This window comes from Dipteris shenzhenensis, chromosome 33, assembly GCF_047967505.1.
Source record: "Dipteris shenzhenensis isolate YYH24624 ecotype China chromosome 33, Dip_SZ_1.0, whole genome shotgun sequence".
NCBI lineage: Eukaryota > Viridiplantae > Streptophyta > Polypodiopsida > Gleicheniales > Dipteridaceae > Dipteris > Dipteris shenzhenensis.
Window position 1 is genome coordinate 26013695 of NC_141628.1, and position 17562 is coordinate 26031256.

Sequence of the window (17562 nt, forward strand, 5' to 3'; positions counted from 1 at the left end):
AGTGCGCCTGTTATGGTGTAGGATTCGTGTCTGGTGCGCAAGTGTGAGTTTGACCAAATGGAAACAAGTGCTGTTTGGTGATTGGGACAAGATGAATGAGTTTCAACTCCATGTTTGGCATATTATTCGTGCTTGCATTGTTCACCATGTTTGGAGGACTGAGAATCTTATGTCCTTTTCGTGGTTATATCTTGTTTGAGGTCCAGCAGACTATCAATGTTTTAAATTTTCATTTATTTTTTCGAATAAAATCTCTCTTTTTTCGGGGAAAAAAAAACAATGCACATGGGATTCCGCCGCCAGATTAGCGGAGGCATAATCATAATTCTGATACAACTTAGTCCCTGTTTCCGTTCACTATTGACTTCGAAATGGTCGCTTTTTAATGCTCACATCGGCTTCTTCGTCTTGGTTCTCTCGATAGGTGCCCAAATTATACCAGCGAGCTTTTGCTTCCTGCCCTAGTTGCTTTCCCACTGCTTCTGGGTGTCGGTCTCCATCGTCATCTTCTACGTCGTAACTTGTTACTGGCGCGTTTCGTGCCTGCTGAGGCAGGTATCGGCTTCAATTGCTGCTGTGCAAGCAGCAGCCGGAGATTGGTATTATACCGTGGCTTCTACCCTGGCTGCTTGGGTGGGCTTTGTCTGCATTCTTGCATCGTGGCGCTGAATGTGGCAACCGCTCTTAACATGGGCATGTATACATAGCCATTGCAGGAGTCGAAGCTCGATTTTATCTCTTTGAGCTACAATTTGCAATGCGGAGCTGGTCTGCACGCTATATGCTGCCCATCTTCTTGCATATCTAGCCGTTCGCAGTATTCCAGCACGGACAGGAGGACCGGAGGCCACAAATTTGTTTTCTAACTCTATGCCCTTAGGTTGGCATGATGTCAGCGCCGAACTCTTTTGGTGCGATAATCCAAAGAGGAATGGTTGCTCCGTCAGGAAGCTCTCCGCCTTCAGGTATGCCTGCTTCACCGGCACTGCCTCCAGGACTTCATGCGCCGTCTCCTATGAGGCCCGGAACAGCCACGGTGGTAGCTTCCAACGCCTCCAATCCAAGTCCCCCTCCCTACGGGACTGACATGAGCAGTGGGATTGGACCTCATCCAATTCCGGTAAGCATGCACATGGGAATGAACATGGGTATGACGGTTAGTCGAGCTGAGCCTGTAAAGAGAAAAAGAGGAAGACCCCGAAAGTACGGGCCTGATGGGAGTATGGCCTTAGCTCTCGGTCCACACTCTGCAGGTGCCGGTGCGGTGTCGCCTTCACAGAAGCGGGCTCGGGGGCGGCCTCCTGGATCAGGAAGGAAACAGCAGCTAGCGGCTCTAGGTACAAAACTTCCTACTCTTTTCCCCCCCTAGTTTCTTTCTTGGAATCATTTTTGCGTCATTTGCAGTATCAGGTAGACCCTGGCACATTTCGTGCGCTAGGTTTTCCTAGTCCATTTGCTGTATATTCCTAGCTTGATGGTTTGATATCGTGTGGTGAGCGCACCCGCCGTAGAACCGCCGTAGAACCGCCGTAGAAATTGAAACATGGTTGGCAACCGCATGGCTTATGCTTAAATTAAATAAGTCTAGCTGCTGTCTGAACTGCGAGAGAAGTGAAGGGGTCAATTTGAAGCCACTTTTCGCGCATAGCAAGCTAAAAATTAATATTGAAACCTCTTCCAACATGCATTACGTTGTAAATAAGCACCCCGTTTGTGCAGGCCTGTCTGCGTTGCTTGTTTTACTTCTTTTCTTTGATCCCATCCTCATTAAAGAGTTTATGCAACATGCATGCTTATCAGGGGGGTGGCTGGCAGGCACAGCAGGGGTTGGGTTTACTCCACATGTGATCACAATTGCTGCAGGCGAGGTGCGTACTCATGATGCTCGCATATACTTGTAAGGTTGCCAATTCTAGTTGCTTGGGCTATTGGATATCGTTTGAAGTAATGCGCTAAGTGGTATGCAATGCTTTGAGTTCTCAATTGTGGATCTTGTCGAGCAGCGATCCATTGGAGCTGTTAGCTTTTAGTGATGATTTACAGTCCAGCATCATCCTTGGCTTGCAAAAGATTTAGAAGATTCTCAACGCAAGCAAGTTACATTTTGGTGAATTATCCGACGTGGCAAAGAAAGTTGCACATTCTTTGGGTGCATTCATATTTGACTTCTGCCCAAGTATAACTTTTGGCTGACGGACAATTGAACTCAGTCCACGTGAGACTGCTCATATAGGCAAGCAGAAAGGGCCTACGTTGACGGGCTCTTTGATGCCCACTACTTTGGAAGATTTTTCGGACTGAATTTTGGGCTAGTCTGTATCCATGTCGCCATTGAATTCCCAGTCGTTGCTGGTTTGATTGTTTCTTTTTATGCAGGACGTAGCCACAAAGATCATTTCTTTTTCACAGCAAGGGCCTCGAGCTATCTGCATCTTATCTGCAAATGGTGCCATCTCGAACGTTACACTTCGCCAACCTGCAACCTCTGGGGGAACTGTAACATATGAGGTTAGAGCAAGACGTTTTCGTCACTTAGATTGGTTACACCTTGAAAGATGTTCACATTCTTTTGGCCTTGCTAGTACTTCTGCTGATCTTTTATGCCCTCTCTCTCTCTCTCTCTCTCTCTCTCTCTCTGTGCTTTTTGTTGTGTAACTGTTGTAGAATATGCATGCATGCTATCACCCCTGCTAGAGAGCCTTGAAATCAGCATTTTGTATTGGGTCAGATTCTGCCTCCAATGGATGTTAACCTGACCATCATCATCATTCTCTCTATTTCTCCCTGCATCTGTTTACATCTCGAGTATTTTGATTGGAATTCAAAAAAGGATAGAATCCCACAGTAAAGGAAGTGTGCCTTTTCTACAAATAAGTGCTCAAATGGTGATGTAATCTGATAAGTCTTACACTTTGTTGAAAACTAAGAAGCTGCTCGACTAAGTTGGGAGATGTGGCCTACTTTTGCTTTTTACTTGTTTTATAAAAATTTTAGTTTGTAAGGTTGGATATATTCTAGTCCTATGAAGGTGATTGTGAAGGGCCAACATATCTTAGGCTGTCTCCAGCCTTGCTCCCCTCCACTATTTTGGTCTAGGTTGGCTTGGCAGCTACACCTCGAGGGCCAGCGACTCTTAATCAAACCAAAGCAACCCAACCCTTGACTCTTGTAGTATTCTATGCGATGGACAGTACAAAACCAAGAAATCACATCACTTATGGATTGAATTTCCATCCTTGTGGCTTAAGTAACGTCATTGTTCATGTAACTTATACACTACGCGTATGTGCTAAAAGAAGTTGATTTGGTGATATGTAACTAGTAAGTAGGCCCTTGCAACTCAAAACTTATGCGATGGACAGTACAAAACCAAGAAATCACATCACTTATGGATTGAATTTCCATCCTTGCGGCTTAAGTAACGTCATTGTTCATGGAACTTATACACTAAGCGTATGTGCTAAAAGAAAGTTGATTTGGTGATATGTAACAAGTAAGAGATCAAAACTCAGTTACCATTGTATAGCTTTTAGGCATCTTGTATGGGAGCTGAAATTCTTTCCTCTCTACCATCTGTTGTTTAAACTCTCTTATGTCCTTTAAAGTTCTATGATGGATTGGGCATGTAGTTGGGGATAATGAGAGTTCTCTTGTTGTCACCCAATGTGCACTAGAGAGAGAGAAAGAAAGAAAGAAAGAAAGAAAGAAAGTCTATTAACGTCCACGGGAGACCAAGAGGTCTATGGGACAACATGAAAGCCATCTAGTACATCAGCTTAGGGAGGGCGCAGGGCAGCTCCCAAGGAGTGCAAAAGTAGCTCCCAAGGAGTGCAAGAGAGAGAGAGAGAGAGAGAGCGAGAGAGAGAGAGAGAGATTTTTAAATTGAGTGGGATGAAATGAACTGATGCTCGAATCTGGCAAATGTGGCATGCTCTTTGCAAGAGAGAGAAAGAAAGAAAGATATTATAACGTCTTCGAGAGGCCTCGCGGGCATACGTACAATCAAAGAGTGACTCATCCAAGCCTTATGGGCTGAGGCAATGCAATGAACGGGGGATTTGGTGAAGGGCCAGAGATGGCAGAAAAGGGGAAGAAGATAGGGGAGAGGAAGAAGGAGAGAGAAAGAAAGAAAGAAAGAAAGAAAGTTTATTAATGTCCACGGGAGACCATAGGTCTATGGGACAACAAAGAAACCTCCAAACTAATACATTGATTAGAGAAAGCACAAGGCAGCTCCCAAGGAGTGCAAAAGGCAACTCCAAGTTATTTAGATTACCTACATTGTAGATTGAAATAAAAGAGATATAATCAGCCATACATCAGTTTAAGACTGATAATCTTTTTATTTTGATTTGAACTCCTTGATGAGGGCTGTACCCTCACGATATACTACCCATGTTCCTTCCTTCCTTCAGCCCTGATCTTGGCTAGTTCCATTCCTTTTTGGGCTAGTTGGGCTTGTGCGAGTTCTTCGGATATCCAAATCTTAGTACCTTTGAGCTTGTATGATTGGCATAGGAGCTTTAGTCGTAGATCCCTTGAGTTAACTGTGAGTACAGCATGTCCTTTGGAATTATGAATATTAGTCACGGAATCCTCATCATCATCTCCCGCCCATTCAATGCTAGGAGTGGCTTGCTTTGATGTTTGCTAAAGTCTCACTGTATGAATCCTCAACCTTGAACCAACCTTCCGGAAGCCCCTCAATCCTTATCTTCAATGCATTCTCTCGTTTGGCTTCTTGTTCCTTGCTTTCTGCTTGAATATCAGTCTTGCTTGCCTTTGTGTCTACCTCTACAATCACTTCTTTTTTAATGTTTTGTACCTTAGCTTGTACAAGATCCTTTACTATAGAAGTAGTTGAGGGTTAGGAGGGAAAGCCTTGTATATCTGCATTGTCTCAACAATCACATGCTGTTTACTAGATCCTTCGAGAGTTTGTACTTGAGATGTGAGAGCGTCTACTTGTTGCTGTAGATCAGATCTCTCACATGTTGTGGGAAATAAATCTGATCATACTGTCCAAGGATAGGTCGTTCAAAACCACCTCGATGGTATGTTTTTGCGTAGGGACAGGGTGTCGTGGCAACTGAGGAATAAAGAGGTTTCCTAGTAGAAGTTGGTGGTATTGGGGTTCCAGTAGAGTGAGATTTCAAAGATAGGTCAGGCCGTTCCATTTGAGCCGTATATAACAATCACCCCCTGGCTGAAGCTAACCCCTGAGCTCGTTGAAACCTAGCTCGGGGCTAGGTGACGAAGGAGAGGTGCTGCTGACGAGCTAGGATTTGGACCTCTGATGCTGCTGTTGGACTAGGACGACCTGCACCTATTGCTGAGCAAGCTGAGCAACGACCTGAGAGAGATAGGAGGGAAAGGGGGAAGAGGGAGAGGAAGAGAGATAATAGGGGTGAGAGGAGAGAGAAAAGGGGTGAGGGGAGAAAGAGAGAGATTGGAAGAGAGAGTGTAGGCAGCACGTAGGAGGAAGGAGGTGGGAGTAGATAGGATTAGATGCCACATCAAAAAGTGTACAATAAGGGGTGGATGGGGACTTATATAGTCCCTCCACATTTCCCACCTAAGAGGCCTCTAAAGGTCCTCTAAATTGGCCCCTTTTCCCCCTTCATTACAGCCATCCCTTCCCATAGAATTTTCCCTCAAAATATGACAGCATGGCCCTCCAAAAAGTGCAGCAAACAGCAACTACTAATCAGCCCGGTAGGAGATGGGGGTGGTCTTGGACAATGCTTTTTGGCTGCCATGAATTCTCATCCTCAGGGAATCCCCGCCACTTGATGAGATACTCTATGTAGACCTTGTTTCGGAGTACATGGTCTTTGAAACCCATGATGCGCTCCGGGACGTAGAGGATGTGGCCCTCCTCATCCAGAGGTGGCAACTCAAGAAGAACATGGACATGATGTCCCACATGTGGTTTCAGCAAGAACACATGGAAAACATCATGGATCTTGGAGGTACACAACTGATATGCTACCTCTCCAATTTTGCGGATGATCCTATAATACCTATGAGCAAGCTTTGTGTTGTTATTAAACTTTGAGCAAGGCATAACGGTTCTTATGGAGACGCAAATGCACATAACCTCCCTCTTTGAAAGACAAATATCTCCTGTGTTCGTCCACATTTTTCTTTTGCTTGGATTAGGCATCTTGCATATTCTTTTTAGCCAACTGCAGAAGGCCATCCATCCTCTCCAAGGCATTCCGTGCTTGCTGATTTTTCACAGCCATATCAGCAATTGAAGAAGGCATCCCGATCTTGCATCCGTACATTGCCTCAAATGGGCTCATGCCAATGGAGAGATGCTTGGTATAGTTGTAGCAAAATTCAGCAAGTGCCAACTATTTATCCCAAGACTTCTAGGTATCATGACAAAAGTGCCTCAAATATTCCACCACCCATTTGTTCACCTTTTTCCAACTGTCCATCAGTCTCAGGATGGTATGCAGTGCTAGGTGTGACTAAAGTACCCACTGCTGTAATAACTCTTGCCAAAAGTGATCCATGCGGTTGGTTGCAGTCCAATCCTATGATTTTGACATTGAATACAAAAAAGGGAAGGAAAATGTGGTTGTCCAGGATGTGGGCTTGCAACTTGTATGCTATCTCTACCATATATCAGGAGTGGATTCATGGCATTCTATCTGCAAAATTCTAAGGCAGCTCCCATATATTCATATTTGTAGAAGCCTTCTAGTCAGCATAATGGGCTGTTATGGTGCTAGGACAGGAGTTATTTAGTGCCAGACTCAAAATATAGACATTTGATTTTGCAAGAAATGCACTCCTCTCCCACGGCTGGACATGCAGGTGTCACTAAAACATATGAAAGAATCAAGCAGAGCTTTACCTGGGAAGGCATGTGGCGGGATGTGGTTAAATACGTGGCTGAATGCTTGCCTTGCCAACATAAAAAAGTGGTGCAATTACCCGCAGGTCTCTTGGGGACATTACCCATTTCAGAGGGCAAATGGATGCACATCGTAATGGATTTCATCACAAGATTGCCTTCTACAGAGAGGGGATGGGACAGCATCTATGTTGTGGTGGATAGAATGACAAAACACACCCATTTCATACCCACTAAGACCCGGTATTCAGCCTCACAGGTTGCTTGGCAATTCATTGAGCATGTCTTTAAGCATCATGGTTTCCCTCAGGAAATTGTCAATGACAGAGGCTTATATGACAAATTTGGCTGGGTGAGGAAGAAGTTCTTTGGCATCAAATTTCCTGCTTTCAAAGGCTATTACCCCGTGTTTTTGCCTCAGAACAGCCCCCAGTTCTTTGCCACGAGCATCTGCCTCCACAATGAAAGGACGTGAAAATCAGGGCATACCAAGACAGGTGCATGAGTGAGATTTCAGGTCTTCAAAGCTGTGTTGTGCTTCCTTTGATCACCAAAAATTATCCTTCATGAGGTCAGTAAGAGGGGCTGCCCTCTTGGCAAATTTGTGAATAAAGCGCCTATAGAAGGAAGCAAGATCTAAAAATCCTATGAACGGGGGTGGGGTTTTGTGGCTGTGGCCAATAATTGATGCATTTCATCTTTGCGGGATCCACCCGAATGACATGTCTACTCACAATATGCTGCAGGTACTCAACCTCCTTTGCCATAAAGGTGCATCTGCTGGCTTTTGCATAAAGCTGATGCATCCTCAAAATTTCCAGCACTTGCTTCACATGCTTAATGTGCGCTTGCCTATCCTTGCTGTAAATGAGGATATCATCAAAGAAAACCACCACGCATATGAAAAGAAGTGACTACAATATCTTGTTCATCAGCGCCTGGAAGGTTGCCGGTGCATTAGTCAATCCAAAAGGCATCACCTTGAATTCATACAAGCCCCACTATGTGCGGAAGGCCATCTTGTGCTCATCTCCTTCGTTCACCTTGATGATAACCAGACGTCGAATCTATCTTTGTGAATAGCTGAGCACCCTTGAGTTTATCGAATAGGTCATCTGTTCTGGGAATTGGAAACCTGTTCTTGATAGTGGCCTTGTTTAGATCCCTGTAATCAATGTACATGTGGTACGATCCATCTTTCTTCTTCACCAGAAGCACCGGGGAGGCAAAGGGAGAAGTGCTATGAGAGACGAAGTCCTTCTCAAGAAATTCCTGCACCTATACTACCACTTCCTCCAGCTCAACCTTAGAAAGGTGGTACGAGGCTTTGTTTATGGGCTTATTGCCTGGCCTCTCTGTGTATTCCAATCAACTCCAATTTCTCTGGATGGAATCACACGATTTGTAGTCAACGCCAATCACTCTAGTGGTTAGTGAGCCCGTCTCCACACTCTCTAGTGAGTGGGAGCAGTAGAGCTCCCTGGCGCAACTTGCATGCTTGTGCTTTCCCATGGGTTATGCTTTGCCAACAACGCTAATTTGGGGCGTCCTCTAATTGCTTGCCAATTTTGGCTTACCTCGACTTTTTTCCTCTGCGTTAGGAGTGTCTGCTCTTTGTGATCGCCCATCATGGACTACTCCCCACGAGAGTGTAATGTATATCGGCCACGTCACGCATCTTCTCCCGCGCCTATGCCATGCACAAATGCCTGTCAATTAGCAGGTCGTCGGCTCTCTTGTGCTTCAACCGTGCGCCTCCAATACACATGACGGTCAGCATGGCCCAATTGGAGCTTCGCTTTTAGAATCATTCTTCTGCTGCTTCTGCCCTGGCCGCCGATTACCTTCATGAAGCACATCGCATGTGCGTAGGATGAACCCCCAAATGTGCAGGTCGGGTATACGTGTCATAAACATGCGATACCACTGAAACCCTTGCATAGTCATCGAACGGCAATTGCACCCAAAGAAAAACTTGACGGGGTTATGTTAGAAGTTGCACGTCACCGACCGTCTGCCCAAATTGCCAGAGCGTGTATGGGCTTTGAGCCTATGCTCTAATACCAATGCAATAGAAGGAAGCGTGACTCGAAGACATGGCCGTTTGTTTTTTGCTGTGAGCAATCTTTGATTCAAGACAAGAAATCTCAGTTGCAATTCAAATTTTGCATAGTGCACACGTTAGGGCCCAGAACCATAACCGACTAGCCCCCCCCTTGGTTTCTTTATTGCATGAAGGTTGCTAATTACAAGCACAGACTCAGCTCTGCGTTTTTTAAAAAAAGGTGAGCCATTCCTCAACATGCCCTTTTCTTTTACAAATTTGCAAAAAATATTGTTACTCTTGAGGAACATTGTGACTGGGATTCTTGGGCTTTCTAGGCCCTATCTAATGTGCATTTTGAGTTGAGTCAATAAAGGCTCTCTGCATTGAGTAGTCCCTCTAAAATGAATGTATTTGGAGTCAATGAGGGTCTTCTGCCCTGGGTTGTCCCAAAAAATGATTGTATTGTCTTTTACTTTGGTATGATTGTATTGACCACCCACATCAGAGTAAGGGAAGGTGACAAGTGATGGTCTACCCTTGCCGGTCGCAAGCTGACTGAGAAATCACTATCACACGGGAGGTGTTGGATAGTTGGACTTGCTCTTTGCAGTATTGCAGTGGAGGGGGGATCAGTCTACTCCTTACGTGTTGGGTCTCACACTCTTTGCTCTGAAGCGGGGTGTTGGAGAAATCACAGCCAAGAGTGTGTTTTTGGTGTGTTGTACTAGGAGTTCCAGTAGTAGTTTTATGTGTGTCACTTTGGGAGTCATCCCATGTACATTTGGTTGTAACATTTTTCTCGTCCTATGCTACCTTCCGTCTCTCTCTCCCTCAACACCATGTTTTCATTAATTTCCATTTGATTACTTCGAAGGTAGAAGTTGTCCCCCCTTCACCTTATCTAGAGCCATCAACAAGCCACTGGATAGCATCGTCATAAAGCTCTCCTAGTCCCTTGGTCATAGGCAGGCGTAGGCCTCTGCTAGGATGTACCTGTGCTCCATAAAAGTAGGGCAATAAATTAAGGCACTAGACCATGGCACCCATTAATTGTTAGTGCTTGCATGCAAAGTAAAATCTTAGAGTAATCCTAGTCTTTGTGGGCATCCCCATTGTGCAATTTTAATACACACACTTTAATTATCTGGCTGACCAAGGTCAAAATTCTCTTTGACTTTTTTGCCATAATTAAGGACTTTGACCAATAGTCAAGGCTCCTTAGTTAAATCTCTTCGACCGGTGTTGGAATATCTTGGTTTACTAGACTCCACCCTCCTTGACCGAAGCCAAGCCTCCTTGACCGAAGCCAAGGCTCTTTGACCGAAGTCAAGCCTCATTGACTGGAGTCATGCTTTGACCAAATAGAAAAACTTTTTGACCATAGCAAAATGAAGGTCAACTTTGTATTTACTTGGAGTATTTACAACTTGGTGACATTGTGTCGCCACATCTCCATCAAATAGAGGCAAACACAGACCTACTGATGGAAGTGGATCAATCGAGAAAGAAAGAAAGAAAGAAAGTTTGTTAAAGTCTTCGGAAGACTGATGGGTCTATGAGACTGTGAAAAACCTGATACAATGAGCTGTGGTAGTGGAGCTACTAAACGAACATCCACACCAATGCAGAATGCAAAAAAATGCAAAATGGTAGTACTAAGTCCTAAGTACAACATAGTCATGTCGATAGTCAACTATATGTATCAATCTCAGCATCAGCATCGACATCATCATAATCATCATCATCATTAGCAGCAAGACATCAGGATGGATGAGGCAGTGGAGGTATGAGGTCAGCAATAGAGCGCTGTCGGCCCCTCAAGGGTGAAATCTTGGTACGTCTCCTAGTCGTAGCTCTGCATCTAACCAGGGCCACTGTGACCCCCGTCGGTCGGGCACTAAACCTAAACAAGGAGGGGATGTCCCCAAGTATAATCTGTGTGTCAACCCTCTGTTTGAGCTGTTGGGTCACACGCTCCGGGTCACGGTCATGCCGAGGCCTCGTCTTGTGGGAGTCTATGTGATCTGGCTGAAAGAACTCCATGATAGAGCTCTGAGAGGTATCGGTCGAGGAAGAAGGCTGCTCCTGTCTCCGTGGTCGGAGTATTCTCTCGCGGTGTCTAAGCATCTCATGAATGAAACCAACCAAACACCGCTGGTCTGGGTAGGAGAGGAAATGGGCTAAAACCCCAAACTATCTATGAAATCGCCCTTGGATCTCATAGTAAACAAGACACCTGAAGATGAAATGCTCCTCTATCTCAACCTCTTGCATGTCACACAGTGTGCATATGCGCTTCTTCCTGGGTAACTGCTCTGCTTTGCCGCTCTCGATACGAAGTCTGTGTGAAGAGACCCGAAACTGCCCAAGAGAGATCCTCAACGAGTGGGGTAGGTGAATCTGTGTGTATCCTAGTGGATCAACGAAACCCTCCGTTGTGATATGTAAGAAGTGATCTCTATAGAAGCCCAGTTTCACTGGGAGATCACTTAGGACCAACCAGGTCTGGAATGTGTGTAGCTGTAGTAGATCCTTACGGATAACCTGGTTGACCTCGAGTGACAGGAGGGGAGAGAAGAGAGCATCCATGCTGTACTAGAATGGAGGTAGTCTGTCCATGTGAAGCCCTAGTCCCGCAAACCATCTCTCTGTGCGTGCATACCGGCACCTCTGGTCTTCCCCTGCTGCAAGTGCCATAGAAGAGGATAGTGCTAGCCATGGTATCTTGCTACGCCTGGAGGTGTAATCCCCATACTCCTGACTCGCTATAGATACGTAATGACCTGAAATGCAACATCTAGATGTAATGGGGGCCCGAACCCGTGTCCCTCCTGAAAGAGACAGTGATACCATCCTCAGATCTCATAATAGGCGGGTCAAGTACATAGGAAGTGCTCCTTTGTCTCCGCCTCTTTCAGTGTCTGCATAACTTGCAAATCCGCTACTCTCTAGGTATGTCTGTGGCTCCCCCTGCCTCGATCCTTAGCTGATTGGGACAGAACCCGTATCTATCTATTCGATGGCAATCCTCAAGGCGTGTGAGACCCTTCTGTTGTCAAGATACTGGGGCCTGATAATCACTCCATCCTCCTATACTCTCAAGAAGTGAGCATGGTCGAATTGGATCTTGGTGGGAAACTCATGGTTCCCCCCAAGGTCGTGATGTATAGAGCTGGAGTAGATCCAACCGTATGATATGGTTAATCTCATCTCGTGGAATCTAGAGGGAAAGAGCATGGGGGGGAGGGCGTCCATGTGAATACCCTTACTTTGAAACCGACTAGATATTTGTGCGTACCAAGCTGTGCTAACCCCACTCCCGATTAGTCATCTGGATGACTTTAATGCCAACATCGGTAGCCTCCAACTAGGCAAGGTCTATACCCTATGGAGATATGTCACTGTCTATGTAGTAGTGTCATAGAGAACTCTAGAGGCCTATATGATCTGATGTGGGACCAAGGGCTGTTGGAAAGGTCACCTCCCATCCGTAAGCCCCCATATGAGGAGAGCATAGGGGAGGGAGACCTACGGCAGTACCTCACAGAAAAAGAGAGAAAGGGGCTGCCACATAGACAGCATCATGGCTGTCATTTGGGCAGCACATCTAGAGCTGTTATGGGCAGAATAGTGCGGAAGCATGGCAGATCTGTATGGATTACCTAACCTGGTATCAAAGCCCAAGTAGGAGGCTCACAGGTGTGGGAGCCTGAAGGTAGGGACCTTGTTGAAGGACGACCCTGATTCAGAAGCTCTTGGGAATCGACTTCCACGATTGGAGGACAGTGCCCTTGCGAGAAGGAGGGTGACTCGGGTTCAGTCAGGTGCGTTTAGAGTTCTGGTCTACTGAAATTTGAGTTTGGTTGACTTTGGTGTGTGGTATAACAGTAGAGATGTCGACCGCTACAGCCTCTTCATCCCCTGCTCTCCCTTCCTCCTCCCCCAGTTTTCTCTCATTCACTATCCCTAACTTCGAAGAGTCTGGGAAATTGGATGGAACCAACTACCCGATTTGGAAGGTGAAGATCCAGAGTCATTTAGTGGCTCGGAAGCTATGAAAACTGACAACGGGAGTGGAGGCGAAGCTGGAGGACATGGTGGACAGGGAAGGGAAGATACTCATGGCAGTAGACAGAGAGGAGCTCAAAGCTTGGGAAGACTGAGATGCCCATGCCTTGGTTTTAATCACAGGGACTACGGCGGACTCTATTCTTCCACATATCCAGATGGCCAAGACGTCAGTAGAGGCATGGGTCACTCTGAAGGATTTGTATGAGACAAACAATGCCTCCTGAATTTCGCTTCTTCAGCATCAACTCTACAATCTTGATATGGAAGAAGGAGATACGGTATATAGCCACTTGACGAAGGTCAAGGTGGTGAGGGATCAACTGGAGGTAGTTAGTCAGAAGGTATTGATGGTACTGAGGAGGCTACCTCGAAGTTTCAAGAGCTTTGTTACGACTATGACAGTAGGACAGAGGACCAAACCTCTGCCGTTTGAGGAGTTGGGTCTATTACTGCTACAAGAGGAAGCTAGGGAGAAGCTCTACAACGACGACAAAGACAATAAGGCGATGTTGGCGAAGGATTACACTGGCAAAGGTAAGGGCAAGCCTAACAGTGGCAAGTCCAAGAAAGAGAACTCTAATGACGAAGACACTTCCAAGAGGAAGCAGAAGAAGAAGTGCTTCTACTGTGATACGCCATGACATTTTGCAAAGGACTGCAGAAAGAAAAAGGCAGATCGAAAAAAGAAAAGGAATGAGTCCAACTCAGATTCAGAGGGAGAGGCCAAAGCAAATGTGGTAATCGAAGAGTTGTTCTTGGTGACATCATCGAGTGTTACCGAGGTCAGATATGTTGACCAAGAAACCACAGTAAGGATGCCTGACATAGAGATGTGGGTCGACGAGGAGTCAGATGCCTTTGTGAAGGTGAAGGACAGCATGGAGCACTTGGTACCTCTTAGGTGTGTGGTCTTTGACACTGACACGAGGGTGGATTCCATGGAGGGCCTTGGGGTCTCATGGTCAGATGGATGCTGCACTTCAAAAGGGGACAGTACGGGATTACACAAGCTTTTGGTAGGTGCCTCGATGAGGTATAGTGTTTGCTTTCAGAGCAAACACACAGGCAGTACAACAGTTGGTATGTACTTAATATTTTGCATTTGAGCCTTTATACCATGCTGTGGAGAGACTCTGCTCTTCATTTGTCTTAGGTGATACGAGATTGGAAGGAATGGGCCTTCTTCGAAGGCAGAAGGGGAAGTATTGGTGCTTTTTCAAATCTCGGACGCAGATTGCTTGAAGCCAGAAGAGTACCTGCATGAGAACTCAGCGAGAGTTCATGGTCTAGGTTATCTAGGTTGTAGACCTTGCCAAAGGAAGGACGGGTTGAAATAGACCCTCAGAGCATGGTGCCTGGAAGACTCCAGGTTGTTCACTCATTATGAGGGGGACAACTGGAAGATCGTGACGGCTGGATTGCTCGAGTTTGAAGGCAGGAATGTGACAGAAGGTGATGGTGCCAAGTGATGCTACCAAAGATGGACGTGTGTACCAGGATGGTGTGTGGAAGTGAAACCAGACCTGGTGGAGCAGGAGCCACTGGATGAAAATCCAGGAAAAGATTTTGACATCGAAGTGTTCGAAAGGACGACCAGGGAGTTACTGAAGCATTGTCATCGATGTGTTGGCATTGGGCCGAGATGTGTAGGTGAGAGGGGGTGTTGGAAAGGTCACCTCCCCATCTGAAAGCCCCCATATGAGGAGAGCATGGGGAGGGAGACCTAGGGCAGTACCCCACAGAAAAAGAGAGAAAGAGGCTGCCACATAGACAGCAGCATCATGGCTGTCATGTGGGCAGCACATCTAGAGCTGTTATGGGCAGATCAGAGGGCCACAATAGTGCAGAAGCATGGCAGATCTGTACGGATTACAGACGCCTGCTGTATGGCTGGTTTCCGGGACATGTACGGAGCTCAAGCAGGAGCCCTAGAGCTGGAACAAGCCTGGAGCAGAGGCAAGATAGTCTGGGACAGATTGCGATGGATCTAGGACATGGAGGCGCACTGTTTGCAGCACGTTTGGGGGGGGCTGGACCCTGAATATATAGGAGGGCATCTGCCCTTGAAAGGAGGGCCAAAGCCCTAGTGTTGTGGGCCAAGGACCCTTGTAATGATCTCAGTCTGCAGGCCTCACCAGGATGAGTTGACAAAAGGAGGAGCTATTGGATTCAGAGTTTGCAGACGACAACGCGCTTTATGTAGAGGGTTCAGTAAGGAGCCTTAAGGCGGTCAAGGGGGCGTTGCATTTCTACAACGCATCCTCCAGTGCTAGGATTAACTGGGCCAAATCTGTTGGCTTCCTTACCGAGACAGAGCAGGTCCAAGAGCTCCACGATTGAGGATCAATCCTTGGCTTTCAGTGGATTCTGAGGGGGCAGACAAAGAGATATCTCAGTTGCCATGTCGGGATAGACATATCAGCAAGTAGCAGATAGTCTCGGTTTAAGAGAGAGTGCAGCACAAGCTCTTCTATGTGAGCTCAGCCAAACTCTCCCTAGCACATAGGGCCTAGGTGGCCAACCAGGTCCTTCTTGCTAGGGTCGGCCAGAATGATGCTGCTGGTTGGTTTTTTGGAGCAGGCCTTGGGCCTATATAAAGAGGCCATTGGGCCTAATTCAATCATCACTTGGAGCAGCAGTTGGAGAGCAGACAGCAGCAGCAGCAAGCCCACCCTTGGACCACACACAGGAGGAGAAGGAGACTGACATAGGGCTGCAGACTGAGCTCAAGGTGCTGCCCACCTAGGCTGGCTTCCGGACGGCAAGGTGGAAGGGATCTAGACGGAGAGTCTACATTTGCTCAAGGTGGAGCACGCGGGCTCAGAGATCTAGAAGCGCTTTACATATAGTAGGAGAACCTTTTGGTATTGTATCCTGTCCTACTTTGTGGATGGACGGAAATATAAAGGGTTGCTTCTATATTTGTTTATGAGCATTGTCTATTTACTGGCTTGCACATCTATGCACATAAGTTAAGAAGTCTGTGATTCCACACCCCACATCACTCTGTGTGAGCTCTTGGGAATTACTATCAGTCTTCCACTGTGCGTACCCTCTGTTGGGTCATTTCTAACAGGGCTTACTCTGATTTATCTATACAGCAAAGACACATGCGATCATCCTCCAATTTTCTCCAACCATGGGCCGATGCCTTAATGTGACACCATCCAAAAGAAGAAAGATATCGTTCACGGCCTTAGGCTGCGAGATGTAAGGAGCATCTTGCTCAAACTAATAGTGGTCCCTTAAAGGAGTGGGGTCTAAGCTCCTACATCTACCCTCCAAATCAAAAGGCACCAATGTGCTCCCTCTTGACCTAATAAGATTGTGTTTAGGTCAATAGACCATATCCAGCCCAAATTACCCACTATCATGATCCTCTATCACTCCATCCCATCTAAGATCACCTCATCCCCCCAATGCCTCTCTGTCTTAGGCCTATAAGAGGCCTCTTGATCCCATTCTATAGCATCTATAGCTGTAATACCCATCCTGGAACCCCGTAGTCACCTGTAGCCCCTGAAATCTCCACCAATCGATCGTCGATAGGTCGCTCTTCAAGAAGGGTGCTGCATACATGGTTGTCGGCCTCACAAATGTGTCAAATAGCCATCCTTTGTCACATAGTTGCACGAAACGGCCGTTTCGTGGCAGGAAACGGAAACGGCGAAATAGAAACGGCGTTTCTTCAAGAAACGGCGTTGAAGAAACGCCTTCTTCAAGAAACGTCGTTTCGTAAAACCTGTTTTTTCCCTAGACCCCCAAAATCGCGATTTCGCCGCCTGGCTCCTTTTTTCGCCGCCTCTCGCCCATTGCACTCCTTTTGTGCATCCTTGCTGCTCTCTCCACCTTCTCTAAGCTCTCTCCATCCCTCCATCCTTTGCTCTTTTTGTAGGTCTGCCACTAAAGAGGAATTGAGGACCATGTCATCTGCGCACAGTAGTATTTGTATCATCAGCTTAGCAAGCAAGGATTCCTCCCCTCCTAGTTGATCGATGAAATTCGTGATCTCATCAATGTAGAGCCCAAAGAGTGTCGGTGAGAGGGGGCATCCTTGCTTTACTCCGATCATGCTCTCAATCCAATCTGATAGACCTCTGAGGGCCCGTACTCTCCCTGTGACTGACCCATATAGGTTCATCACCCCTAGATCGTATCCCTTGGAATCTGCATCTATCGAAGTCTCCTAATCATGCAGGCATGTGGGGCTATGTCAAATGCTTTGAAAGTCTACAAAGCATGCGTAGATTTTCTAGGGTCTCGATCTCGCCTCCTCAATGACGGCCCGTAGAGTGAAGATATGGTCGAGTGGAATGTTGCCTTCGGAAACCAACTTGTCCCAAAGCAGCTTGCTGCCCATATGGCTCCATCTAAGAGATAATCTCTCTCTCTCAACCCCCCCGCCACCTCTCAGCCCTCTCGCCACCCCTCAACCCTCAGCCGCCGCCATTCCCTCCATTCTGCCCCTCCTGCATCGCCCGGGGGATCTCTCTGCTCCACGGAACCTGTAGGTCCCCGATCTGCTCCACGGGATTGCTCTTAGGGGCTGCTTACAGCCCCCCTGCTGTACGCTCCG

At 46.7% G+C, this 17562-nt stretch overlaps 1 protein-coding gene across 6 annotated transcripts in view; it reads left to right on the plus strand.

The window, feature by feature from the left end:
- The first annotated feature begins 343 nt into the window (after nucleotides 1–343).
- LOC147879883 (uncharacterized) overlaps nucleotides 344–17562 on the plus strand; it is a 29717-nt gene continuing 12498 nt past the window's right edge. For 4 of the 6 annotated variants that reach the window (XR_015540650.1, XR_015540649.1, XR_015540648.1 and 1 more), the window contains exons 1-3: nucleotides 344–1337; nucleotides 1720–1868; nucleotides 2377–2508. Coding sequence is in view for 1 of the 6 variants with exons in the window: in XM_087371660.1 (XP_087227786.1) it covers nucleotides 887–1337; nucleotides 1720–1868; nucleotides 2377–2508 (732 nt within the window). In the remaining 5 variants the exon portion in view is untranslated. The remainder of the gene's footprint in view (nucleotides 1338–1719; nucleotides 1869–2376; nucleotides 2509–17562) is intronic. The other 2 variants (XR_015540651.1, XR_015540652.1) reach the window with 2 other exon arrangements.